This window comes from Gymnoscopelus braueri (assembly GCF_963280865.1).
Source record: "Gymnoscopelus braueri genome assembly, chromosome: 14".
NCBI classification, from domain to species: domain Eukaryota; kingdom Metazoa; phylum Chordata; class Actinopteri; order Myctophiformes; family Myctophidae; genus Gymnoscopelus; species Gymnoscopelus braueri.
Window position 1 is genome coordinate 681,714 of NC_137619.1, and position 27,869 is coordinate 709,582.

The window sequence follows — 27,869 nt, forward strand, 5'->3', positions numbered from 1 at the left end:
GATTCCCAAAGGCTGAAAAGTGGAAATTGTGATCCATGGCCATTTACTGGCTTGATTACGCTGATCTGTGTTCAGAGTTCAAAGACACACTTCATCAGTCAGAGCATGTTTTCTCTGAACCAGAACCGTGTACACATACTCCTCCAGACAGAAAGGACATGCTCGTACCTTGAGCTCTAAGAGATAGAGGAAACTTTAACACTACAGACCAAACATCTAGTGGGTTTTTCCAACGCGAGGATCCAAAACCCATGAGATAGCCCATCGGGGTCAGATCACGTATTAAGTTCCGTCAACAGTTTGGAGCTAAACGAACCTGCTCCAAGGCAAGGTATTATTTTGAGTAACGAGATACGTTAGAAAGGACTTTTAGTTTTGAGAGAGAAGCTTTCCTTGGCTACAACATGTGAGTTTGTGAGTTGTTTTGTTTTGTTTTAAGCACAGCTGAGAAGTAAAAAATCTACTATCCAATGGTATCCACCACAGGTAACCACCAAAAAAATGGAAACAACAAACAAATATAATGTATAATGTAACAACTTATACCTACAGTATACTTAGTTGACCAGGGTCCCCCAGGGCTGTACTTGGTACACTCCTTTTTTTCCCTTTACACCAAATCTCTTCACCAAAAATGGTGGTTTTACAGTCTCACAACGTGGCACATCACGACGAGTTGTGAGTTTGTAGATCGGTTATTTTTGCGAATGTTCTCCCCCCCAGAATAGGGACGCTAACAGGGCATTGGGATGCCAGACGCCATCAGAGCTGATGCCTCATTGTACCTTCCCGTGTTTTCCGCACGTGTCCGGAGTCGTAGTGCAGGATAGGAGCCCGTGTTTCCTCAAGAAATCCCATTACTTGTCGTTTTGTTAATGGTGGTGGAAAACGCTGTCTCAGGTGTCTCCTAGAAAGTAGTGTTTATTTATTCCTGCAAACCCCAACATGGGGTTTGGTTTACTTAAATGCCACTCAGCAGAAACTGCTGTTTTTACCGAACTCCTTCTTCCCTGCAGTGGAGAGAAGAAAGTAAGAATGAAGAGAAGCAATTAGTGGAAAAATCTAATCTAATAGTCCTTAGGCAAAATAAATGGCAATAATGTGTGATAACAGTCCTGTCTCTGTCAGCATTCAATCTGTCCAGTTCCTGCTGAATGTTATCACACTTTTTTTGTACAAAGAATCAACCGAAAGTTTTCATCATTTTCTCTAAAATAGCAGATCTGCAAGCTCACATCGCGTCGTGAGCTTGTTGTCCAGCAGTTTTTGCTGTGCAACAACATCGTACAACAAAGTATAAAATAGTGTTTAAGTGGTTAAAATGGTAGAATCCCTGTGTTGGAGCCTTCATCCATACAAGGCAATGTGCAAGAATATATTCATGAAGCAGAACTAGTGCAATTCACTTGAACGCTACCATGATCTACACACGTAATTAGAATTCTCATATGTTTTATGTACTGCTGGTCTCTGGCCCACAGACTGGTCTCTGGCCCACAGACTGGTCTCTGGCCCACAGACTGGTCTCTGGCCCACAGACTGGTCTCTGGCCCACAGACTGGTCTCTGGCCCACAGGACTGGTCTCTGGCCCACAGACTGGTCTCTGGCCCACAGGACTGGTCTCTGGCCCACAGGGGAAATCAACATTTGTGAAGAACCTCGAGATTCAAGTAACCAGATGGGAAATATTTGGACATAATCTGATGGATCTGAGTTAGATCTGAACAGCATACATATAATAGATATGCTTAATAACTCTGTGTGTGTGTGTGTGTGTGTGTGTGTGTGTGTGTGTGTGTGTGTGTGTGTGTGTGTGTGTGTGTGTGTGTGTGTGTGTGTGTGTGTGTGTGTGTGTGTGTGTGTGTGTGTGTGTGTGTGTGTGTGTGTGTGTGTGTGTGTGTGTGTGTGTGTGTGTGTGTGCTTAGTTTTTTTTCCCCTTAACCTTGTAAGGGTTGAGTGGAACAAAAATCACGCCATCAATAAAATCACCTGTTTTCAATAAACTGTGTATTCAAGCACTACCTTAAGCCATTAAGCCCGGAAACGCATCTGTGTCATTTTTACATTTCTTTGGCTATTCAAAAAATAGCAGATCTACAAGCTTGTAAAGCTGCTATTTGTTTAAAAAATCGAGATATTTTTTTGTTGCAAATCTTATAATATAAATGTATATAAATGTATTTTTTAAAGCGAACATTTGTAACTCAAATCTTTGCTTCTGGGGATTTTACAAATGTGTTTTAAATCCTTACAGTTTTCTGAAAAAAAAAACATATTTTGCTATAATATTATCAGTGGTTCTCAAACTTTTTCATGTCAAGGACCACTCAAAATGATATGTATTTAGCCGTGGACCCCCCCCCCCCGCAGAAGCAAAGATTTGAGTTACAAATGTTCACTTAAGAAATATATCTATATTCAAAGATTTAAAAAAAATCTATGATTTTTTAGATTATAAAAAGCGGATATACAAGCTCATAGCACGGCACTCGATGCTGCGCTATGAGCTTGTATATTTGCTATTTTTTTGAATAGCCAAAGAAATGGATGTGTTCCCGGTGTTAATGGTTTAACACGGACACTTATCTGTGCACCGTCATGCTCCTGGGAAGTGATTTGAAGTGTCACTTCACACGCTAGCGTGGAGCCGTCAGATTAGGGGCTGTTCATTACACTAGTGGAGTTTGTCGTGGTAAACTGTCTGGTCCGGTTGCTTGTTGGAGGCTTTTTCCTGGATGTAATTAGCAGACAGCTGGGCCTGTCAGGCTGTCACATGCATTCCACTCCCAACAACTACCTTTTTGTGAGAATTTCTGCCCACCCAGAGGGACAGATCTGTTGTTCATCAGTGACTGAAAAAAGGAACTAAGAAAGGAACTTGTGTGTGTGTGTGTGTGTGTGTGTGTGTGTGTGTGTGTGTGTGTGTGTGTGTGTGTGTGTGTGTGTGTGTGTGTGTGTATATATATAGGGTCAACATCGGTATCAGCTTTTAATGATTTGCTGGTTATAGTTACAGGAGTTAGGAGGCAATTTAGTTGTGTTCCTGCAGATTCTGAACAGTTATTTCTCTTAATGAAGATGTATTTGTTTCTCTGGCTCAAAAGGGGGAAATAGTAACACCAAAAACTAAATAAACAAATATCGGTATCAGTATCGGCTAAATTGTTATTTTAAACTTTGGTATCGGCCAAGAATGTCCATATCGGTGCATCCCTAATATACAGTATATACGTACATAAAGTACATATATGTATGTACGTACGTACATACTGCGTTAGTATGAACTGATGTACATAACACAGAGCACAGATATGCATTTTGTATTCTAAAAGTTCAGAAAAATAAGCTGAACTGAAGGGATGATTAATGGTTGTATTACCACGTTATCATCTTGTTTGAGTCTCAACATTTGGGGAGCTTGGGGGGAAGAGCACACTAATGCGAATAACAAATCATCTACCTGGAAAAGACTCAATGTAAGCAGTGTTTGTGGAACGTCTTATATCAAATAGAACAGGAAATTAAATTAACTGAGATACAAGCTGAACCATCTCCTTTCAAGCAATATGTTTTATGTGATGTCCATGGCGAGGCCTATCATGTTACCGTTCAGAGGTTATTGAAAAGATTAATCGTTGGAAAGATTGGATGCACTTCAAATGCACGTATACTTGGATATTAAAGGTAGGGTAAGTGATCTGTTTTTGTTCAAATAAGTGTTAAACAGCTCTATATTAATTCTGTTAATAATTATCAGTATAGAGTGTGTGTTCAGTAACGGTTGTCTCCCTGTCTCTCCAGCTCTTTCGTAAACAGAAAATGCATTTCAGGTCAGGATACACATTCTATCCAATCAGGAGAGAGAACTCGTGCAGGATACAGGATAAACAAGTTTAATTGGAAGTGATGACACAAACACAAAATAAAAAAAAACACTATTAAATCCAACCTGATAAATAGGTACTCTCTCCTGATTGGCTGAAATTTCAAATATGTTTTCTGTTTTATTAAAGAGCCGTAGCGATGGGAAGACCCCTCTTACTGACCAAATGCTCTATATCAGGGATTTTCAAGGTCAAGCTAGGACCCCTTAGTTGAGAGAGAGATGAAGCAGTACATATTCTATAAAAAATTTTTGCAGATAAAATCTTTTAATAGATTTCTTAGACAGTTCCATAGACTTTGACAGCACTATCATCAGTGTATGTTGGATTCATGTGTATTTTCAGACATTTAACCACTTGAACCGTCAATACTTAGTACTTTAGTACTTTTTTCCCTCTACACCAAACCTCGTTGCTTGTAGCCGATCTACAAGTGGTCTACTTGTAGATCGGCTACTTTTGGCTAATGTTCCACTCAGAATAGGGATGCTAGGGTTCAAGTGGTTAACGTAAAAAACATGATACTATGACACAAAGGTGTAGTAACTCTGAGGACCCCCTAGGGGTCCCGGACCCCCTCTTGAAGACCCCTGCTCTATATTAACCAAAATAGATCACTTAGCCTACCCTTGAGGATAAATGGATACATGTGTTTTGTTGGGTTAGTGTCTCTTGCTCAGCTTCTAGTGAAAGATATGATTTGAAAGGTGGCTTATAATGCTGGATGTAAACTTATTAATTATGAAAAGATGTTGATTCAACCCCCTTGGCATCACGTTTTGCTTTATGACCATGGTGAGACCCCCTAATGTTCAATGATATGACCATGGCAAGACCCCCTAATCCTCTGTGGTCTGTTGATGACTGGAGCGCCTGTGGATTCCTCATGGAGCTCCTCTGCCAAAGTGGAGAGGCCAGAGAGACAAAGACAGTTCAGTCTCAGCATCTGGAAAATCTGGGGAAACCTTGAGGAGGATTTTGTAATTCTTTCAAGACCTTGATGGGCTGTCCTCTATAGGATCCAGGAACAGCTGTTTCCTCTGCCGACTGACGCTCACAAAGCAAACCTCCCCAATCATTTTACATTAGCACCTTTTTTCATCTCTATTAATATGATGGGAGAAAGCTTCAGTAGTCAGACACCATGCAACAACATTTCAGGTCAAACACAGATGGCAAAATCAGTGGTGGAAAGTAACTAACTATATTTTCTCAAGTACTGTACTTAAGTAAAATGTTTAGTTATTTTTACTTTACTTGAGTATTTCCAATTTTCTGTACTTTTACTTCTACTCCACTACATCTCAGAGACAAATATTGTACTTTTACTCCACTACAATTATTTGAAAACTTTAGTTACTTTGTAGATTTTGATTATTATTACAAAACTAATCTGGGAACCCATCGTCAAATAAAAAGGAAAAACAGCGCCCCCAGCGTTTTTCACTTTTGCATTTGATTAGTAGCTCAGCTCTGAATCTGTTCTTGAGAGATTATTACAAAACATACATTATCCACTTCAGCCCTATATTCATTTCGGCCGAAATGCCGATCTACAAGTTCACAATGCATCGCTATGCGACGCACTGTGAGCTTGTAGATCTGCTAATTTCAAACGATTTTTATACATTTGTAAAACGTGTGAAATGGGACATTCTGCATAATGAGTATCCTGTTGTCTCACTCCTCTTCAGTTCAGAGCTATCCTGTTGTCTCACTCCTCTACAGTTCAGAGCTATCCTGTTGTCTCACTCCTCTTCAGTTCAGAGCTATCCTGTTGTCTCACTCCTCTACAGTTCAGAGCTATCCTGTTGTCTCACTCCTCTTCAGTTCAGAGCTATCCTGTTGTCTCACTCCTCTACAGTTCAGACCTATCCTGTTGTCTCACTCTACAGTTCAGACCTATCCTGTTGTCTCACTCTACAGTTCAGAGCTATCCTGTTGTCTCACTCTTCAGTTCAGACCTATCCTGTTGTCTCACTCCTCTTCAGTTCAGAGCTATCCTGTTGTCTCACTCTTCAGTTCAGACCTATCCTGTTGTCTCACTCTTCAGTTCAGAGCTATCCTGTTGTCTCACTCTTCAGTTCAGACCTATCCTGTTGTCTCACTCCTCTTCAGTTCAGACCTATCCTGTTGTCTCACTCTTCAGTTCAGAGCTATCCTGTTGTCTCACTCCTCTTCAGTTCAGAGCTATCCTGTTGTCTCACTCCTCTTCAGTTCAAAGCTATCCTGTTGTCTCACTCCTCTTCAGTTCAGAGCTATCCTGTTGTCTCACTCCTCTTCAGTTCAAAGCTATCCTGTTGTCTCACTCCTCTTCAGTTCAGAGCTATCCTGTTGTCTCACTCCTCTTCAGTTCAGACCTATCCTGTTGTCTCACTCCTCTTCAGTTCAGAGCTATCCTGTTGTCTCACTCCTCTTCAGTTCAGACCTATCCTGTTGTCTCACTCCTCTTCAGTTCAGACCTATCCTGTTGTCTCACTCCTCTTCAGTTCAGACCTATCCTTTTGTCTCACTCCTCTACAGTTCAGAGCTATCCTGTTGTCTCACTCCTCTACAGTTCAGAGCTATCCTGTTGTCTCACTCCTCTACAGTTCAGAGCTATCCTGTTGTCTCACTCCTCTTCAGTTCAGAGCTATCCTGTTGTCTCACTCCTCTTCAGTTCAGAGCTATCCTGTTGTCTCACTCCTCTTCAGTTCAGAGCTATCCTGTTGTCTCACTCCTCTTCAGTTCAGACCTATCCTGTTGTCTCACTCCTCTTCAGTTCAGACCTATCCTGTTGTCTCACTCTTCAGTTCAGAGCTATCCTGTTGTCTCACTCCTCTTCAGTTCAGACCTATCCTGTTGTCTCACTCTTCAGTTCAGACCTATCCTGTTGTCTCACTCCTCTTCAGTTCAGACCTATCCTGTTGTCTCACTCTTCAGTTCAGAGCTATCCTGTTGTCTCACTCCTCTTCAGTTCAGAGCTATCCTGTTGTCTCACTCCTCTTCAGTTCAAAGCTATCCTGTTGTCTCACTCCTCTTCAGTTCAGAGCTATCCTGTTGTCTCACTCCTCTTCAGTTCAAAGCTATCCTGTTGTCTCACTCCTCTTCAGTTCAGAGCTATCCTGTTGTCTCACTCCTCTACTGTTCAGACCTGTCCTGTGCTGATCCACCGAGCCTTGGAACCTGCTTCTGATTAACTTTGATTCTGTTGATCTAAAGTCTGGCTGAAGCGCCTGTGTTTAGCTTCTCTCTTGTGTGTGGCCAACAAACAGACATGTAAATAAGGGAGAGATTACAAGAGGTCCTGCTCAGATACAATGCAGTGTGACTCAGACCAGGGTTCATGAGATATCACAGTTGTAATGCGGTTCCATGTATTGCCTACGCCTGTGTTTTGTCCTCACAACGCGTGTGGGAGGAGTCTTATCTCAGCCTCTTTTGTCATCTTATACTTTATGAAGTAACATTTCCACTCACTGTTATTCAGTGTGAGAACACAGTACATTTAAAAATGTATCCAAATCAGTGTTTATTTTGACAGCAAATTTAGTTTTAGTCATAGTTTTTTTAATTTAGTCATACTTTAGTTTGTCTAGTTTTAGTCGACTAAATATCATAAGATTATGGTCGACTAAATCTACAGTTGATTTAGTCAACTAAAATGTATTTTGGCGGACCTTGATGGCGTCGTAATGACTGATTTTACACTTGGTTGCATGCACCGCGTTGCGCTGTGACACGTTGTGAGCTTGTAGATCTGCTATTTTCAGAGCGCAACGCCTGAGCACAACCAAACATAAAAGGACTTGTCTTTTAGTTCTACTGGATCTCTTCTCCACTAGATCCCTAACATTTTATTCTAGTTTTTATTTGTTGACGAAATTGTCAGTATATTTACTCATAGTTTTAGTCATCATAGTTTAGTTTTTATTCAGTGTTTACGTAGTCGTCGAACATTCTTCGTCATAGTTTTAGTCATCATAGATTAGTTTTTATTCAGTGTTTACGTAGTCGTCGAACATTTTTCGTCATAGTTTTAGACGACGAAATCAACACTGACCCAAATGGGCCGTGCTCTGATTTGCAAGCCTCAGAAAAGTAGATCATGCCGTGAACGTTCTCCTCTCCAACACCCCTTTGAAGGCCATCAAAGCAGCTCATCTACAGTTGCAAGGATTCTTAGTCATACTCTTACTTTGTGCAGTAATGAGAGATCCCAACTTTTATTGTCACTCCACTTTGGCAACTTGTAAAATCTTGTTGGGGTTCACATACCTCACTTTTACGAGCCCCCCTGTGTGCAATCTAAATCTGCTACCATAAAAGTGTGAACTTGCAAATTGTTGTGAAAGTGCTTTGACACTTATGGTAATGGTGATGGGCCGTGCCTTACCCTAAACCTCGTCTGTCATGTCAGATAAATATGTTCTATTTCACAGACTCTTCTGTAGAATGGAATCAGAAGACAGCAGGCTATAGGCTGTGTCAGTGTTGGTACTGTGGATGTTGTTATCCTAATGCAGAGGTTTCCAAACTTTTTTCATGTCACAGATCCCCAAATGAACTTATAGGCCATGGAATGATTCTGTCCGAGGGACACTGGTATGAAAATATGTTTTGTTTGATCAAAATGTCATCATTGTTCATGAAAAAATAGATTATAGTCAGGTTATTGACACATAACGTTAGAATAGTCACTCATATTTTTTTGTATTGTAATCATTTCAAGTGAATAGAATTATAGTGACAATAAACTCCTCATGTGGCTGGGGCCCCCTCAGGGACCCCCTCAGGGATCCCTGGGGGTCGCCAGCCAGGCCCAGCTTTGAAAACCACTAGATGAGAATCATCCCAGCTCAGCTTTGGCTCCTTAGGTTCTGGGGTCTTTTAGGGCTGTTAAATGAAAGGTTCTGGGGTCTTTTAGGGCTGTTAAATGAAAGCCTAACTCCTTTATGTCCAGCAGTAAAAGGAGAGGGAAAGCTGGAGCCAGCGGCATATCAACATAGAGTCAGTGAAACAGGTTAGTGGGTCAGACTGGAGGAAAAGCCTGGGAGCCATTCTCTGTTGGGATTTAACCCACAACAGTGTGTCATCCCAAGGCGTTGATAGCCGGCACTATATCCTGTACATCACACCGGCCTCACGTCTCTGTAGTGTGAGCCAAACATGACCTCACTGGAACTCTCTCTGGATCGCATTGACAGAAGAACTAATGCATTTCAGAGTGAGTGGCCCCGTGTGTTCTGTTAACACCTTTACCGCCGGGCCCGTAGTTCTACGGGCCGTTAAATCCAACGGTTAAGCGCCGAGCCCGTAGTCCTACGGGCTGCGGTCTTTTCGCGCATGCGCGGTCCGGGTGCACTTTCGGAATTTTTTTGATCCACTTCCGTTTCCGGTTTGATGACAGGAAATAGAATTATTTGGGATCCGGTTTCGACGATCACGTCCGCTCCCATTCTACAGACGAAACTGAAACTCAATTCTCTTCCTGTAGTTTTTTCTCCTCGCATTTCACTGTTTAACGTAATCCGCTCTAACTACAGTCATGGAAGTCCGTTTGACATGCGGTCTTCACTGGGAGATACAGGGAGATCTCGCGGATGTAAACAGACCGTTCACGGCTCAATCTTAAGGATTTTAACAAGATCTATGGCGACATGAAAAAAACAAAAAAACAACAAAAACACCTTGGCACTGGTGAGTACATTATGAGATTAACCTCTGGCGGTGGATGTGTTAATGCAATTTAAATCATCTTTGTGTGATGAGCATTTTCTTTAATTTAGTTGACATTCTTTCTCTTGCATTGCTCTTGGTTCCATGAAGGATAATGCGGCAGGGTATTGCTTAAGTATGTCTGGAAGTCCATCATAAACAGATTATCAGCTCATGATGTGAGTGCTCTGTCCTGTTGTATATGTATTTATTTTCATTTTCTGCTAAACTTCATGAATCATGAAGTAGGTTCAAAAGTAGGTTATCACTAAAACTGTTGCGTGTGTGAGATGGTGCGGTATAATGTCTTAGACTTTTATGAGCTACAAGCATCAAGTGAAACTTAAGATTGCTTCAAATGAGCCCCAAACCAGGTGTACAAACTTATGCTCCGGCTGTGTTTTAAACATCAGCATGGGGGTTTCCAAATCGTTTCAAGTGCAGCTCATGACCATGTGCACCATGACATCGCCTGTCTCCTCCTCCCTCTCCACTACAAGTCACCATTATTGTGTATATTTAGTTAAGATAACAAAAACTAGGGTTGTCCGATATTATCGGCCCATATTAGCATAAGAATGTAACATCTTAAAATATCTGTATCGGTTTAATACCGAGCTGACGCTCGTTAATGTTATGGCATCAAGGCAATTATGCTTCTGCACTGTCCTATAGGCCTCTGCACTGTCCTATAGGCCTCTGCACTGTCCTATAGGCCTCTGCTCTGTCCTATAGGCCTCTGCACTGTCCTATAGGCCAGCATCTAATCTAAGATTAGTGGGACTCATTCAAATGACCACCAGTGAGTCCCGGGACTCACTTCATTGAAAACCTAACAACATCACTGTATTATATTAGATTTATTAGATATTATATCGATATTAAAGCTATTTTATTGATATGTGGTGATGTTACCTGACTATTCACTTTTGGTGAAAAAGCCTGCATATATCGGTATCGGTACGATATCGGTATCGGAAATTAGGAGTTGGACAATATCGGAATATCGGATATCGGCAAAAAAGTCAATATTGAACGTCCCTAACACAAACTCAATGTAATGGCCTGCATACAATCCACTCAGCCTATTGGTTCTTTGAATAAGAAACTCATTTTCAGAATTTATGACGGAAAAAGATAGAAGTTCTAGCTATAATATCAAACTACAAAGCCGCGTCCAAAAAAATAAAGGCATTTCTAATAACTGTCAGCTAAGTTTGGGGGGAGAGAGACAGAGACATCCTGACACTTTGCCTCAAGTACATTTGCGATTGATGTGTTGAAGTTAGTGCAGGAGTGTGACCGTTCCCTGACACCAGCAGCTGTCTGCAGAAAGTCAGAACTCTCTCTGACTGGTCCAGCTCCATAAAGACTGAATCATCCCCGTGGCTTTCAATTTCTAGTGCTACTCTAGTGTGTGTGTGTGTGTGTGTGTGTGTGTGTGTGTGTGTGTGTGTGTGTGTGTGTGTGTGTGTGTGTGTGTGTGTGTGTGTGTGTGTGTGTGTGTGTGTGTGTGTGTGTGTGTGTGTGTGTGTGTGTGTGTGTGTGTGTGTGTGTGTGTGTGTGTGTGTGTGTGTGTGTGTGTGTGTGTGTGCCATCCAAGGCGGGAGCAAAAAACGCAGCTTTCGTACCATCATCTTCTTCTGCATCGTTTCATTGGTGACTATTTGTCGTTTAACAAGGTTCTTGGCACACGTTGATCCTTGTCTCTTTTTTCATTATTTGATCTGTTATCCCCCCCCCCCTCCCTTGGCTGATCCCAGTGGGCAGAGCATTTTGTTCCTCATGGGCCCAGACAGCAAACACAGAGCTGGGCTCTGTTTGTCCTGTTCCAGAATGTCACATGGGAGTGAGAGACAGACTGAGCTGGGACAAACTCTACCGGCCTGTCTGCAACATGACAGCTAGCTTGGCAAGGAACAGGAAGTGATGGCGGAAAGAGTCGGGATCCGACTGCAAACCTATAAGACCAAAATAGCAAGACGTGCCATCTCCGGTTTATACTTCCCGTGTCTGCGTGAAGTAGGCTGACGCCTTTTTGAGGAGACCATAAGCAGGTTGTAGGCTGTTCAATCCAATGAGAGAGTGAACGTGAACACAGCTTCTGTCTGAACCATTCTTTATTATTATTATTATTACAGCTTCTGAACCATTCTTTAGCTCCATGGTCACTGAACTAAATATTGGACCCGATCATCACAAGACACGCATTGTTCCCAAGATTTTCATACTAAAATATCTTTTATCAGAGAGACAAATCAGGAGAAAATCTACTTTATTATTGACCTTTCTCTGTCACAGCAACACACTCTCGCGGGTGATACTCAACCATTTTAATTTCAAGGACCCCCAGTTTAACATGCATTAGGCTACAGACCCTCATTTAATTGCATTTCTATCTCTGGGACCCCAATTTATATTGCACAATCAATGTTAATTTATTCCATTGGTTCCATTTGTACACTCTGAGTTACAAACCCATAATGGTTCATTTGGTTCCTAACTATCATTTAGCTGGGGACCCCCTGGAACTCCCTCAAGGACCCCTGGGGGTCCCCAGACCCCACTTTGAGAACCAATGGTCTATACTACTGTATACTTCAAATATGTTCAAATATGTTCTAAATAATATTTAGAACATATTATGTTCTAAATATTGTTTATAAATCATGAGTGGTACGTAATTGCCGCGTTGCGACACATTGTGAGCTACTTTTTGCCCGAACTTGCACACCCAGAATAGCGGCCCTCTAGGGTTCACGTAGGTCGTATAGGTTAACGGCAATGGCTTCAAATCCACCGAATGCATCCTATTCATGTGGGCCGTCGATGTTGTCAAACCTTGAGGAACATTCCCTGTACGTTTTGCCCTCCAGAGTTTTCCAAGGTGCATTCCAAGCACACCTCCTGGAGAAGGAAGGCACGTGGAATGCTGTGCGTCTGATCATATCTGCATTCCTCTGTCTCTCTTTCCTTCCATTCACCCAGATGGTTCTGTCTACGGCCTTTTATAAATGGGATCTACCTTAAAGTCTGTCAGAGACTGCCTGCGGGGCAAATGGATGGCCAGACAGGGAGTCTTAAGACAGACTCCGTTGTTTGAATTGACTCAATTAAATGACTTAGAATGATCGTGACAGAATCGATGTTAGCAAAGTGCTGAATGTATCTTTTTGACAATGTGCTCTATAAGGCTCAAAAGAGATGGGAAAATGACATTAACCTCCCCTTGTGGTCTCCTGATAGATGTTTCTTCAGGCTTTTTCAGGCTACGTTTGTGACCTTTGTTGGCCAATCAAATCCGGATGTTACGTTTGTGACCTTTGTTGGCCAATCAAATCCGGATGTTACGTTTGTGGCCTTTGTTGGCCAATCAATTCCGGATGTTACGTTTGTGACCTTTGTTGGCCAATCAAATCCGGATGTTATGTTTGTGACCTTTGTTGGCCAATCAAATCCGGATGTTACGTTTGTGACCTTTGTTGGCCAATGAAATCCGGATGTTACGTTTGTGACCTTTGTTGGCCAGTAGAGGGATCACAAATCCGTATGTCACGTTTGTGACGCACACCCACCCACACCTACTTGAACCCTAGTGCCCCTATTCTGGGGGCGAACATTCGGCCGAAAATCGCTGATCTACAATTTATTTTTATTTTATTTAACCTTGATTTAACAAGTAAAAAAACACATCGAGACTGAAGTCTCTTTTACGAGTGTGAACTGGCCAAGAGAAGAGGCAAATAAATGTTGCACAGCTCTGCCAGTAACAACAAATACAGGACCATAACAATGACATCCATAAAAACAATACCCAACTACCTAGGAAGCTCAAGGAAAAACGGTTACAATACAATCCATAAAAAGTGACCAATATAAAACTAAGAGCAACAACATTTGCTACAGATCAAAGCAGGATCACTCTCTGGGAAGTTTGCCCATGGCCATCCTTTTAAAACACACTAGAGGGATCACATGGTCTGCAGGTCATTCCACCACCACGGCCCAAAATACTCCAGGCTTATTTTTCCAGCCTCAGATTGTGTTGGGGGTTCGACAACAACATAGCCAAGCATTTGATCTGAAGTTCACAAGCTCACAACCTTCCCAACATGACAAGTTTCCAGCTTGTCGATCAGTTATTTTTGCATGAGATATTGGGTGTAGACGGTAAAAAAGGATACGGCCTACTAAATGGGTTCAGTAACATGTTGGACATATCAGAGTACTGACATATCAGAGTACTGACATATCAGAGTACTGACATATCAGAGTACTTACTGCCCAACATGGACCTGATGAATGCTCCTTCAGAGTGGAACATCATAATGTTCTGTTGTCATTAAGCAGAGAGTCTGTCTGTCAGACAGTTGTATCTCCAGCTCTTTTTTGAAAGATTTATTTTTGGGCTTTTATGCCTTAATGACAGGCTACACTAAGCCTAGGTGCCTGGACCGCTACGCCAGCAGTCCAGGCCTCCATAGTCCTTTTTTCCTTTCATAAATAAATACCCTTTTTTATACTATTTTGCTATTTCAAAAAACCTACTTCTAATATAAGTCTGTCTGTCTGTCTGTCTGTGGGGTTCAGACATATTTAACCAATGAAAAGTAGGAACAAAGTTGTGATCATTATTACTTTTACAGTGTATTACTATTACTATTACTATTACTATTACTATTATTACATTATTACTTTTACATTGGATGCATTGGAACTTTTTCCCATTTCCTGAAGTTTTAGACAGTGGTTCTCAAACCCCCTCAAATAGTCCTTGAGGGGGTTCCAGGGGGGTTCCAGGGGGTCTCCAGCTACATTGTTGACTGTTAGGTAACCAAATAGACCCTTACAGGTCTGTGGCCTTAATGCAGTGGTTCTCAAAGTGGGGTCCGGGGCCCCGCAGGTGTCCAGGTTCCAGGGGGTCCCCAGCATAATTAGTTAATATAGCATCACAATCATTTTAACTTTATATCTACTTTATGCTCAAGTCTTCACTTCTGTGGGTCCCTGGCACAAAATATGTTTGAGATACTTTGACATGGAAAAAGTTTGAGAACCACTGCTGGCCTATATTATATAATATATAATATATAATATTATATAATATATAATATTATATAATATATAATATTATATATATATTATGGCCTATTGCATATCAAACTGGGGGTCCTTAAAAATAACATTTAAAAAACCTTTGAAAACCACTGGATTTTTTGGGACATACAAGGTTTCCTGACAGACAGACCGCGGCGATATCCTTTGAGAGGACAAGACAAGATGTTCAAAGCCCTGTCTGTCTGTCTGTCTGTCTACCTGTCTGTCTACCCTGTCTGTCTACCTGTCTGTCTGTCTGTCTACCTGTGTTCATAGCAGTGTGTGTGCTGACGGACGTTCTCTATCATCCACAATGTTAATAACTCACCCCAGTGTTCAGCGCTTGGAGATCCAGCCCACATTGCAGACTTAATTGTTGCCGTCCTTCCACCCTTTGAACTGTTGATTTGTGATACTTTTTTCCATAGCGTTGAGCCAGAGAGACTGACAATAACTTATATGAAAACTTATGTAACATTAAGTGACTGTCTGGTCAAGTTCTAATTCTGATTTACCATCCCTTCCCTTAAGTTTGTTTTTTATATACAGAAGGTTCTCTTTTACTAACAACACAAACAAACAACCAACGGCTACAAAAACAGAAAAGAAAGGATATTTAGCTATAACTATTTTTTATGTTTTATTTATTTCTTTTCTTTGTTGATTACATAGTTTGGAGAAACAAAAAGATCATTTTGTGCCAAAATAAAACCATTTGCCAGAAGTTGAATAACATGTAAGGAATGTTTGAGGAGGAACAGCAACTATATCAATAGACTGTTAACCCCTTCAGACCCACTTTATCCATATTTTAGACTTTGGCTGTTCAAAAATAGCAGATCTACAAGCTCATAGCGCAGCCACTCTACGAGCTTGTAGATCTGCTATTTTTTTAAAGGGAACACCTTTAACTCAAATCTTTGCTTCTGGGGGTCCCTGGAACAACTTTTTCATGTCAAGGACTCCCAAAATTACGTATTTGGCCGCGGACCCCCATCTCAAAATATTTAGTTCCAGGAACCCCCCCCCCCCCCCCCCGCAAAGATTTGAGTTAAAACTTTTCTCTTCCAAAAATATATATATAGCCTATAGAATAAATATAATATAATAATATAATATAATAAATATAATATAAAATATATATATATATAGCCTATAGAATAAATATAATATAATATAATAAATATAATATAATAAATATAATATAAAATATATATATACTGTAGCCTTTATTCAAAGAGTTAAACACATTTTCATATTTTTCTTTTCTTATAAAAGTATAAAATCTGACTCAAATGTAAAATGACACAGATGTGTTCCCGCTCTAAATGTGTTAAATGAACCAAATGAACCCTCAGACACACTGAGTCACCACTGAGTTTAAACTAAACTAAACTAAACTAAACTAAACCAGCATGTGTTTGTCAGAGCATTGGTGGAAAGTACATTTACTCAAGTACTGTGCTTAGTTTTACTTTACTTGAGTATTTTGTTGCTGTTGGAGCAGAAACCTCGTATCTCCATATTTAGTTTTTTTGGTAACGCCCCTACTTGACCATACTACTGCGTCACACAGAAATATCCAAAAATAGCAAATCTACAAGTTTGAAACGTGGCGCGAAGCGACGCGTTTTGAGCTTGTCGATCTGCTATTGTTACAATTTTTTTAATTTTAATCCTGAAAAGTAACAGTTATTACATTTTTCAATACTTCTACTCCATTACATCTCAGAGCTTTTTACTACAATGATTTGAAAACGTACAAAATGAGTTCTATGTATCAGTGTTAGTATAAATGAGTGTTCTATGGATTAGTCCCCATGGAGACTTTGGATTCTTTAGTTTTTGTCTCATTCCTAACAATAATTTGATGATCGACAGCGGTTCCGGTAGGAGACACAAAGAGTCTCCTTTGTGTCTCCTACCGGAACCGCTGCCTACCGGTCCGCTGGTCACCACATTATTGTCTTAGGAATGAGACCATGAATTAGAGTCTCCATGGTGACTAATAGATAAAAGGTCATTTGGGGGTGAACTATCCCTTTAAATGAGTGAGTGGTGACGGGGCCCAGCGCGGCACCACGCTGCTTCTTACAGTGTATCAGCTCCCTATAACCTTCCACCTTTGACCCAAGAGGTCACCCTAAACCCCCTAAACCCCCAGAGGTCGTAGAGGTGGAATGCCACTATATGGATCAGAAACACATTTTGTGTTTTCATCACCTTAGCTTCCTCTTATCTAGACTCTAGAGCAGAGGAACTCAAATCATTTCATGTCAAATGTATGAAGTATTTTCCCACAGAACCACATTTTGACATTTTGTGCCAGAAACCCCATAAGAGAAGATTTGTCAACAACATTTTGTCAAAACAACATTTAAAATGGCTTTGGCTTCTACAAGCTCACAACTTGTTGAGCTTATACTGTAGATCGGCAATTGAACTGTTTTGCCGGTTGTCCATTTGTTACCTTTACATGTAACTATTAGCTGCTGGGGACCCTACCTGGGGACCCCCTCAAGGACCCCTGGGGCTGGGAGTCCCCGGGGGTCCTCACTTTGACCAGAGAGATCTAGAGATATGCACCGTGCTTTATGCAGAAGAGAGACTCTTATGTGTGCCATGGGTATTACAGTGGATCACACTGGATCACTCCAGAGTCTAATGCCTTCAGGTGGATCACACTGGATCACTCCAGAGTCTAATACCTTCATGTGGATCACACTGGATCACTCCAGAGTCTAATACCTTCAGGTGGATCACACTGGATCACTCCAGAGTCTAATACCTTCAGGTGGATCACACTGGATCACTCCAGAGTCTAATGCCTTCATGTGGATCACACTGGATCACTCCAGAGTCTAATACCTTCATGTGGATCACACTGGATCACTCCAGAGTCTAATATCTTCATGTGGATCACACTGGATCACTCCATAGTCTAATACCTTCATGTGGATCACACTGGATCACTCCATAGTCTAATACCTTCAGGTGGATCACACTGGATCACTCCAGAGTCTAATACCTTCAGGTGGATCACACTGGATCACTCCAGAGTCTAATGCCTTCAGGTGAAGACAGAGAGCTGTGTTTGACTAATGGAGCTGACCTCTGACCCTCCTAACTCTTAAGGCCCACACACAGAAACATAAAGGTACCAAATGGAACCAAAAGCTGGTTCTTCAGAGTGATGCCATAGATAGAAGAACCATTTTGGTTCCAGAGTGAAGCATCAAAATTTGCAGATCCACAAGCTGTGAGCGCAGCACGGCGAGTTTCCAGCTTGTAGATCTGCTACTTTTGATACTTTTGAATTTGAAATCCTGAAAAGTAACTGTTTCCACCGACAGAGACGTTCTATTTGATGAAGCTCTTTGAGAACGCTGGCTTTGATGAAAGAGCTCAACATAAAGTCAACCTAAAGAAAGAGCTCAACCTAAAGTTAACCTAAAGAAAGAGCTCAACCTAAAGTCAACCTAAAGAAAGAGCTCAACCTAAAGTCAACCTAAAGAAAGAGCTCAACCTAAAGTCAACCTAAAGAAAGAGCTCAACCTAAAGTCAACCTAAAGAAAGAGCTCAACCTAAAGTTAACCTAAAGTCAACCTAAAGAAAGAGCTCAACATAAAGAAAGAGCTCAACCTAAAGTTAACCTAAAGTCAACCTAAAGAAAGAGCTCAACATAAAGAAAGAGCTCAACCTAAAGTTAACCTAAAGTCAACCTAAAGAAAGAGCTCAACATAAAGTCAACCTAAAGAAAGCGCTCAACCTAAAGTTAACCTAAAGAAAGAGCTCAACATAAAGTTAACCTAAAGTCAACCTAAAGAAAGAGCTCAACATAAAGTCAACCTAAAGAAAGAGCTCAACATAAAGAAAGAGCTCAACCTAAAGTTAACCTAAAGTCAACCTAAAGAAAGAGCTCAACATAAAGTCAACCTAAAGAAAGCGCTCAACCTAAAGTCAACCTAAAGAAAGAGCTCAACATAAAGTCAACCTAAAGAAAGAGCTCAACCTAAAGTTAACCTAAAGAAAGAGCTCAACCTAAAGTCAACCTAAAGAAAGAGCTCAACCTAAAGTTAACCTAAAGAAAGAGCTCAACCTAAAGTTAACCTAAAGTCAACCTAAAGAAAGAGCTCAACATAAAGAAAGAGCTCAACCTAAAGTTAACCTAAAGTCAACCTAAAGAAAGAGCTCAACATAAAGTCAACCTAAAGAAAGCGCTCAACCTAAAGTTAACCTAAAGAAATAGCTCAACATAAAGTCAACCTAAAGAAAGAGCTCAACCTAAAGTTAACCTAAAGAAAGAGCTCAACCTAAAGTCAACCTAAAGAAAGAGCTCAACCTAAAGTTAACCTAAAGAAAGAGCTCAACCTAAAGTTAACCTAAAGTCAACCTAAAGAAAGAGCTCAACATAAAGTCAACCTAAAGAAAGAGCTCAACCTAAAGTCAACCTAAAGAAAGAGCTCAACCTAAAGTTAACCTAAAGAAAGAGCTCAACCTAAAGTTAACCTAAAGAAAGAGCTCAACCTAAAGTTAACCTAAAGAAAGAGCTCAACCTAAAGTTAACCTAAAGTCAACCTAAAGAAAGAGCTCAACATAAAGTCAACCTAAAGAAAGAGCTCAACCTAAAGTTAACCTAAAGAAAGAGCTCAACCTAAAGTTAACCTAAAGAAAGAGCTCAACCTAAAGTTAACCTAAAGAAAGAGCTCAACCTAAAGTTAACGGCAGACCTGGTAAAAAACAAGCTGTCAAATAATTTGGTTTGCGAGGCTTTTAAAACTACCGCCCCACCCCCACAGTCTACCCACACCACCTGTGTGTGTGTGTGTGTGTGTGTGTGTGTGTGTGTGTGTGCGTGTGCGCACATTTATAGACCGTAAAGGAAGCCTATTTTGTAGCGATTTCAAATCCGCCATCTTTCTATATCCGGTCCGAAATGCAAACAGAGATTAATGCTATTGGCTGAAACCGCAGCGAGGGCGGGTCTTCACTCGGTAGAAACCGTAGAAACATTCCCTACATTCATTTTATAATAAATGGGACCATACTTTACCAAAACGCATGTCATGGTGATAGAAAGAAGACTTTAAACTAGTGACTGGAAGCATATAGTATTTATGACAATGTTTATTTAGTAATAAAATCAAGTGTAAAGTTCGGCCAAAAACCCATCCGCTTCAATAGAGCCTAATTGCTTCTGTAACCAGCAGCGGTGAAACAGAGAGACTACAGGCCATTCATATGAACTGTCACACTTCCTATGAAGCCTCAGTGTACAAGCCGGATGCTGGCCCCTTAATGCTGGCCCCTTAATGCTGGCCCCTTGGTTTTACCTGGTTGCCTTATTTTACACCTCATTGTATGATGATGCGTGTGATGTGTTAAGTAACTTCTACTCCACTACATCTCAGAGGCAAATATTGTACTTTTACTCCACTGCAATTATTTGAAAACTTTAGTTACTAGTTACTTTGCAGATATACATTATTACATTATAAAACATACATTAACCACTTTAGCCCTATTTTATACATAGGCTATTTGAAAATAGCCTATCTACAAGCTCACAACGCGTCTCATTGTGACGCGTTGTGAGCTTGTAGATCTGCTATTTATATATATACATATACATATATATATATATATGCATATACATATATATATACATATATATATGCATATACATATATATATACACATATACATATACATATACATATACATATACATATACATATACATATACATACATTTTTGGAGAATGGGATGCCAGGTTGAAAGAGTCTAAGTCACTCCCCTGGTCCTGGCGTTCCTCACCCAGCTGGAAAAGCTCTCTGTGGTTTAGGGAAACGGGGGCTGCTTCAGGGACGGCCACCGAGGGGGGATTAAATCAACCACCATGTAGCCGGCGTGCGTTTTGAGTCATCCCCAAAACCTCAGCCGCTGTGACTCCCTTTCCCAGCATGTTTGCTGTCCTGAAGGAGCTAGGAGGCATTTGTTCCATAAATAAGTCTTGTTATATGGAAGGTCTGTCATGGAAGGGCACTGAACTTTACGAGTGTGGTGAAGATTCAGGTTTAAGATGCACTATTTCATGATTTTCTAAAATTGCTGTTTCATCTTTTTCAAGCTTGTTAGATTTTAGTCTGTGAATGTGTTTGCAAAGTTGCAGAGTCAGACCTGTTGGGCTTCCAGGCTTTGCTCACACTGCAGGCAAATCCAGTTTGTTTCTCAGACCCCATCTTTAGGACTGACTGTCCACTCTGTTATTTGATCTTTAGGACTGACTGTCCACTCTGTTATTTGATCTTTAGGACTGACTGTCCACACTGTTATTTGATCTTTAGGACTGACTGTCCACTCTGTTATTTGATCTTTAGGACTGACTGTCCACTCTGTTATTTGATCTTTAGGACTGACTGTCCACTCTGTTATTTGATCTTTAGGACTGACTGTCCACACTGTTATTTGATCTTTAGGACTGACTGTCCACTCTGTTATTTGATCTTTAGGACTGACTGTCCACTCTGTTATTTGATCTTTAGGACTGACTGTCCACTCTGTTATTTGATCTTTAGGACTGACTGTCCACTCTGTTATTTGATCTTTAGGACTGACTGTCCACTCTGTTATTTGATCTTTAGGACTGACTGTCCACTCTGTTATTTGATCTTTAGGACTGACTGACACTGTTATTTGATCTTTAGGACTGACTGTCCACACTGTTATTTGATCTTTAGGACTGACTGTCCACACTGTTATTTGATCTTTAGGACTGACTGTCCACTCTGTTATTTGATCTTTAGGACTGACTGTCCACTCTGTTATTTGATCTTTAGGACTGACTGTCCACTCTGTTATTTGATCTTTAGGACTGACTGACACTGTTATTTGATCTTTAGGACTGACTGTCCACTCTGTTATTTGATCTTTAGGACTGACTGTCCACTCTGTTATTTGATCTTTAGGACTGACTGTCCACTCTGTTATTTGATCTTTAGGACTGACTGTCCACTCTGTTATTTGATCTTTAGGACTGACTGTCCACTCTGTTATTTGATCTTTAGGACTGACTGTCCACTCTGTTATTTGATCTTTAGGACTGACTGACACTGTTATTTGATCTTTAGGACTGACTGTCCACTCTGTTATTTGATCTTTAGGACTGACTGTCCACACTGTTATTTAAGTGATAGATAAGTATTCAGAAATTGGCGGTCTTGGTTTCCATGTGGTAAAGACACAACATAGGAGTGAGTAAAGCTTAACTTATGCATTGTTGCACGACGATGTTGCTCACTGAAAATAACCGATGTACAGTGACGCGTTGTGAGCTTGTACAGTAGGCTTCCTCTACCGAAATAGATCATGCTTCTCTAAAGAAAACAGAATGAGGGTCATTCAAGATACAATCATGCCAATATTTGACTATGGAGATATTTTATATATGCATCCCGCAGACAGTACTTTAAAGCCCTTGGATTCATCACAGTGCACTTGGCTTTATTTATAGGTGCAAGTTTCAGAACTCAACACAGTACCTCAGTTCTGATTCACTAGTTTTTTTGCAGTTCAGAATTGATAAACCTGAAAATCAACAATCTGGACAGGCTGCCCGTCTGAACACAGCCTTAGTCTGTGATGAGTCTGTGATGGACTGGAGCCTTTTCTCTTCTTGTTAATCTGAGTGCATAAGATACCATAAGTTATGGCCGTCCATCATGCATCCTAAAAACACCCGTTTCAGCCTAAAAGTCTGGATCTTAAATCCAGATGGAATCTCATTCCTATGGCTGCTGATTGGCTGCCTGAGTGTTGAGGTCATCCCGTCGCCCAGGTCTGGTGCACTGTCTGATGGGAAGAGATGACATCATTGTGTGTGTGTGTGTGTGTGTGTGTGTGTGTGTGTGTGTGTGTGTGTGTGTGTGTGTGTGTGTGTGTGTGTGTGTGTGTGTGTGTGTGTGTGTGTGTGTGCGCGTGCGCGCTGTTGATTTTCAGTGGTGTAAAGTGACTAAGTACATTTACTCAAGTACTGTACTTTACAATTTTGGAGTATATGAGTACTTTTTCCACCACTGTTGATTTTCATGAAGGTAAAGGAGCTAGCGGGGGTCATTTTTATTGGGCCTTATCAATCTGTGAACTCTTGACTTTCCATGACTACCACTGGCCAAATCCCCAAGTCCCGCTGCTCATTAAAAAGAGAAGCAGTTATATAACCAGTTTGAATCCAGACATCTTCAGGTTTTTGCTGATATATGACAGGTGTGGAAAATCCAGAATGTTCTCCGTGGAGCACATTGTGGATGGAAGTCATTTCTGATGCTTTCCGTTTAGGCTTTTTAGGGAAGCGTGCGTGCGTGTGTGTGTGTGTGTGTGTGTGTGTGTGTGTGTGTGTGTGTGTGTGTGTGTGTGTGTGTGTGTGTGTGTGTGTGTGTGTGTGTGTGTGTGTGTGTGTGTGTGTGTGTGTGTGTGTGTGTGTGTGTGTGTGTGTGTGTGTGTGTGGTGTTGTGCAACTCATGTCTTCCACAATAATATAAGCTCTGACATCCTGACAGCGAGAGCAAAGGTTGATGAAGTTCCGGCCAAATCCCTGACTTTTTGACGGAGGCAAAGCTGAACATGACGTATTATGTAGTTTTCTTTACTGTGTGTGTGTGTGTGTGTGTTCGGGGCCACTCACTCCCACAAACCACTGGACGGAGCAGGGCCAAGTTTCTTGGTCATGCTGCTGCCAGCAGGCTAAGAAAGTAAATCCCCTGAATATCTCTCTCATATGTTTTATACTTTTTGAAATATTTGACTTTTTATAGGAAGTCATTGGAGATCGGATTGGCCTTAAACTTTGCCTAAATATGACTGACGTCATAGACCGGCCGTATGAAGTCCAGGATCTCATGGAATCCATGGACTTTACCACTCAAGCACTTTTTGAAAATCTTAGGATGTGTTTTGACAATTTCCACCTATAATTACATGACCAAAATAGGGACAGAGACCTCCAGGGGTCCTTGAAGAGTTTATGAGTAACTTTGAGACTGTACAAATGGAACCAACTGGACCCGTGAGGGCATTCAAATAACACAGAGGATTTTATAGTGTAGATTGGGGGGTCTGTGATCTAGACCCATATCAAACTGGGGGTCCTTGAAATGAAAAAAAAATCAGTGCTCAATAGCAAACTGATAATTAGCCGACTGGGGTCGGTTCTGTACTTGGTTCGTTCATTGTTCCCTCTATCCTACACTAAACGTCTTTGATGAAAATAGCCGATCTACAAGCTCACAACACGTGAATGTTCCTCCCAGAATAGGGAGGCTTAAAGGTCAATACGTCGGAATATTCTTTTGTTTCGAACAGGTTTTCCAAACTAGTTGGGACAGTCAGGAGGACATCTGGGGGGACAGTCAGGAGGACATCTGGGGAGACAGTCAGGAGGACATCTGGGGGGACAGTCAGGAGGACATCTGGGGGGACAGTCAGGAGGACATCTGGGGGGACAGTCAGGAGGACATCTGGGGAGACAGTCAGGAGGACATCTGGGGGGACAGTCAGGAGGACATCTGGGGGGACAGTCAGGAGGACATCTGGGGGGACAGTCAGGAGGACATCTGGGGGGGACAGTCAGGAGGACATCTGGGGGGACAGTCAGGAGGACATCTGGGGGGACAGTCAGGAGGACATCTGGGGGGACAGTCAGGAGGACATCTGGGGGGACAGTCAGGAGGACATCTGGGGGGGACAGTCAGGAGGACATCTGGGGGGGACAGTCAGGAGGACATCTGGGGGGGACAGTCAGGAGGACATCTGGGAGGACAGTCAGGAAGACATCTGGGGGGACAGTCAGGAGGACATCTGGGGGGGACAGTCAGGAGGACATCTGGGGGGACAGTCAGGAGGACATCTGGGGGGGACAGTCAGGAGGACATCTGGGGGGACAGTCAGGAGGACATCTGGGGGGACAGTCAGGAGGACATCTGGGGGGACAGTCAGGAGGACATCTGGGAGGATGCAGGAGTTCTGAGGAAAGCCTATCAGAAGTTCCGAGTCAGTTTGTTGTTATATCACCTCCCTTTCAGAATACTTTGGAAGGAGCATGTTCAAGTATTTAACCCTTTAAGACCGGAAACACATCTGTGTCATTTCAAGATTTCTTTGGCTATATTTTAATCTTGAAAAGTTGTGCAAATCTTTCAATATATGTTTTAAAGCGAACATTTTTAACTCCAATCTGTGCTTCTAAGAGTCCCTGGAACAACATATTTTGAGATGGGGGTCCGTGGCTAAATACACATCATTTTGGGGGTCCTTGACATGAAAAAGGGGTTCAAGTATATGTAATAAAATCCCTTCTTATTCCTCTGTTCTCTTGTAGCTGCTGACTGGGACCCTGGATGGGGAGCTGAGAGTGTTCCATCCCAGCACTGGGACCAGTCTGTTCCATCCCAGCACTGGGACCAGTCTGTCTCCTGACACCAGCGCTGCTGGGCGTAGCGTCCTGGCTCCGTCAGAGAACCAGTGGTTCTCAACCTGTGGGCCGTGAGCATATTGCACGGGCCACCAAATAATTGGCAAAACACTACGATTTGAATGATGATATAATTATTTTTAAAACAATAACTTAAAGCAAAAAGGTCATGGATTTAGTTTTTTTACAAGAACTTAAAGGGATACTTCACTTTCACATAAAATAAACATTTAAAAAATATATTAAAAATAAATGAAAAAAGTAATGGAAAAATCACGGCCCCCTCACGCATTAGAGTGTCCTACTAATGTGTGAGGGGGCCTTTATTTTGCCATAACTTCTTTCATTTTTTTTAAATATTTTTTTTTAATGTTTATTTTATGTGAAAGTGAAGTATCCCTTTAAAGTAGTTCCTCTGATCTAAGCCGCAACTCAATCGATTGATTGTCCATTAAAATGAATTATTCTCTGAAAAGGCCCGCCCACCTCATGCATTTTCAATCCAGAAAGAAGTTTAATCCAGAAAGAATTAAACCACTTCCAACCACCTGGGCTAAGAGTTCCCTGTGGTCAGAGAGTACAATATAACCCAAAGTCTTTTTTATTTATTTATTTCACCTATAGTTAAACCTGGCAGGCAAGATTAAGAACTATAATTCTCATTTAAAACTGGCCTGGCAAAAGGCAAAGCCTCTTGAGGGAGAGAGGAAAGAGGGCTAAAATAATTAGATCTTGGGTTGCAAGATTGAGTCCAGAGTTCCAGTTTAGTTGATTGTAACATTTAAATTGATTGCAATGTCTTAATGTGATGTCTTATTGCTCTGATTTGTTCTTAGTTTAATACTTACTGCCTCTGTTCCAGGGAGTTCAGGCAAAAGAATCCCCGGGGTGCCCGAGCACCATATATGGGTTTGGACTGGACCACAGTAGAATGGCAGAGGGGGGTTTTGTGTTGCGTATTGAAAGCTGCTAAGAATATTGTGATATGGTTTATTTTGCAATAGGGTGCATAAGTTATATTTATTTACCTAGGCATTGATATAGATGTCTAGTAATGGAATGTGATGTGGGGTTTTAGATCAGTTTGAGGTTTACCTGTAACATGGTAGAGCTCACACTTGATTGACTCAGCTGAGTATAAAATGCTGCCAGACATAAACACACTGTTTAGTGAAGTATTAGAACATGGTGGAGCTGCAGACCACCATTACATTATATTACATTATATTACATTATATTACATTATGTTACATTATATTACATTATATTACATTATATTACATTACAGTCATTTAGCACCATGACACCTTTTGCTGCTGATGCCTTTTTCCTTTTTGTTAAACTTTGGTGAATAAACACTTTTTGGTTGCACTCTCTCTACCAGTGACTTATTTGGTCCTAGTGTTGATTTTGACAGCAAATGTTGATTCTGTTTTAGTCTTTTGAATCAAATTCTATTTAGTTTTAGTCTCTGAAATGTTTTACTGTTTGTCTAGTTTTAGTCGACTAAATATCATAAAATTATAGTCAACTGAATCTACAGTTGATTCAGTCGACTATAATGTATGTTGGCGGTGCCTTGATGGCGTCTTAATGGCTGATTTTACACTTGGTTGCATGCTGAAAATAGCAGATCTACAAGCTCACAAGTCGTTGCAGCGCAAGGCGTTGTGAGCTTGTAGATCTGCTATTTTCAGAACGCAACACCCGAGCGCAAACAAACTTGTCTTTTAGTTCTACTGGATCTCTTCTCCACTAGTTCCTCACTGACATTTTAGTCTAGTTGTTATTTGTTGACAATATATTTATACAATATATTTAGTCATAGTTTTAGTCACCATAGCTTAGTTTTTATTTAGTTTTTATTTAGTTTTTATTTAGTTTTTATTTAGTTTTCGTCAGTGAAAATGTAGTCGAGGAAAATGTTTGGTCATAGTTTTAGTCGATGAAATCAACACTGGCTCCAGTCCTTTACAATTGTTGTTAGTTTGTTAAGTTTTTTTCATCAGCCATTGCATCATTGTATCTCTGCTATCCTGTCTGTTTACATAGCAGACCCCCCCCCCCCCCCCCCCCCCCCACAGGTCTCCTCCTCAGCAGCAACACAACACAGTGACATCAACATGGGTGCTCCCCCCCCCCCCCCCCCCCACGGCTGCCAGATACACAAAGCTACTGCTGCTCTCTCCGTGGTGGTGAGAGATACTGTCATTACCCACCACTCACCACCATGTTGTTTCAGCGCTCCGTCTGTTTAACCACTTAAACACTATATACTTTGTTGACTGGAGTCCCCCAGGGGTCTGTACTAGGCCCCCCTAATATTTTCCCTCTACAATAGGTCAAATGTGTTCTGTCCCGACTGTAAGACTGTACCTACTGTAAGACTATACCTACTGTACCTACTGTAAGACTATACCTACTGTACCTACTGTAAGACTATACCTACTGTACCTACTGTAAAAGACTATACCTACTGTACCTACTGTAAGACTATACCTACTGTACCTACTGTAAGACTATACCTACTGTACCTACTGTAAGACTATACCTACTGTACCTACTGTAAGACTGTACCTACTGTACCTACTGTAAGACTATACCTACTGTACCTACTGTAAGACTATACCTACTGTACCTACTGTAAGACTATACCTACTGTACCTACTGTAAGACTCTATACTAAAAGCCCTCAATGTGTTCAAAGTAATAATAATGTAAA

At 41.2% G+C, this 27,869-nt stretch overlaps 1 protein-coding gene across 1 annotated transcript in view; it reads left to right on the top strand.

The window, feature by feature from the left end:
• wdr27 (WD repeat domain 27) overlaps window positions 1-25,222 on the top strand; it is a gene marked incomplete at its 3' end in the record, with an annotated part of 120,960 nt that extends 95,738 nt beyond the window's left edge. Inside the window, exon 25 of the mRNA XM_080448915.1 lies at window positions 25,055-25,222. Coding sequence (XP_080305041.1) covers window positions 25,055-25,222 — 168 coding nt within the window. The remainder of the gene's footprint in view (window positions 1-25,054) is intronic.
• Window positions 25,223-27,869: the final 2,647 nt, after the last annotated feature.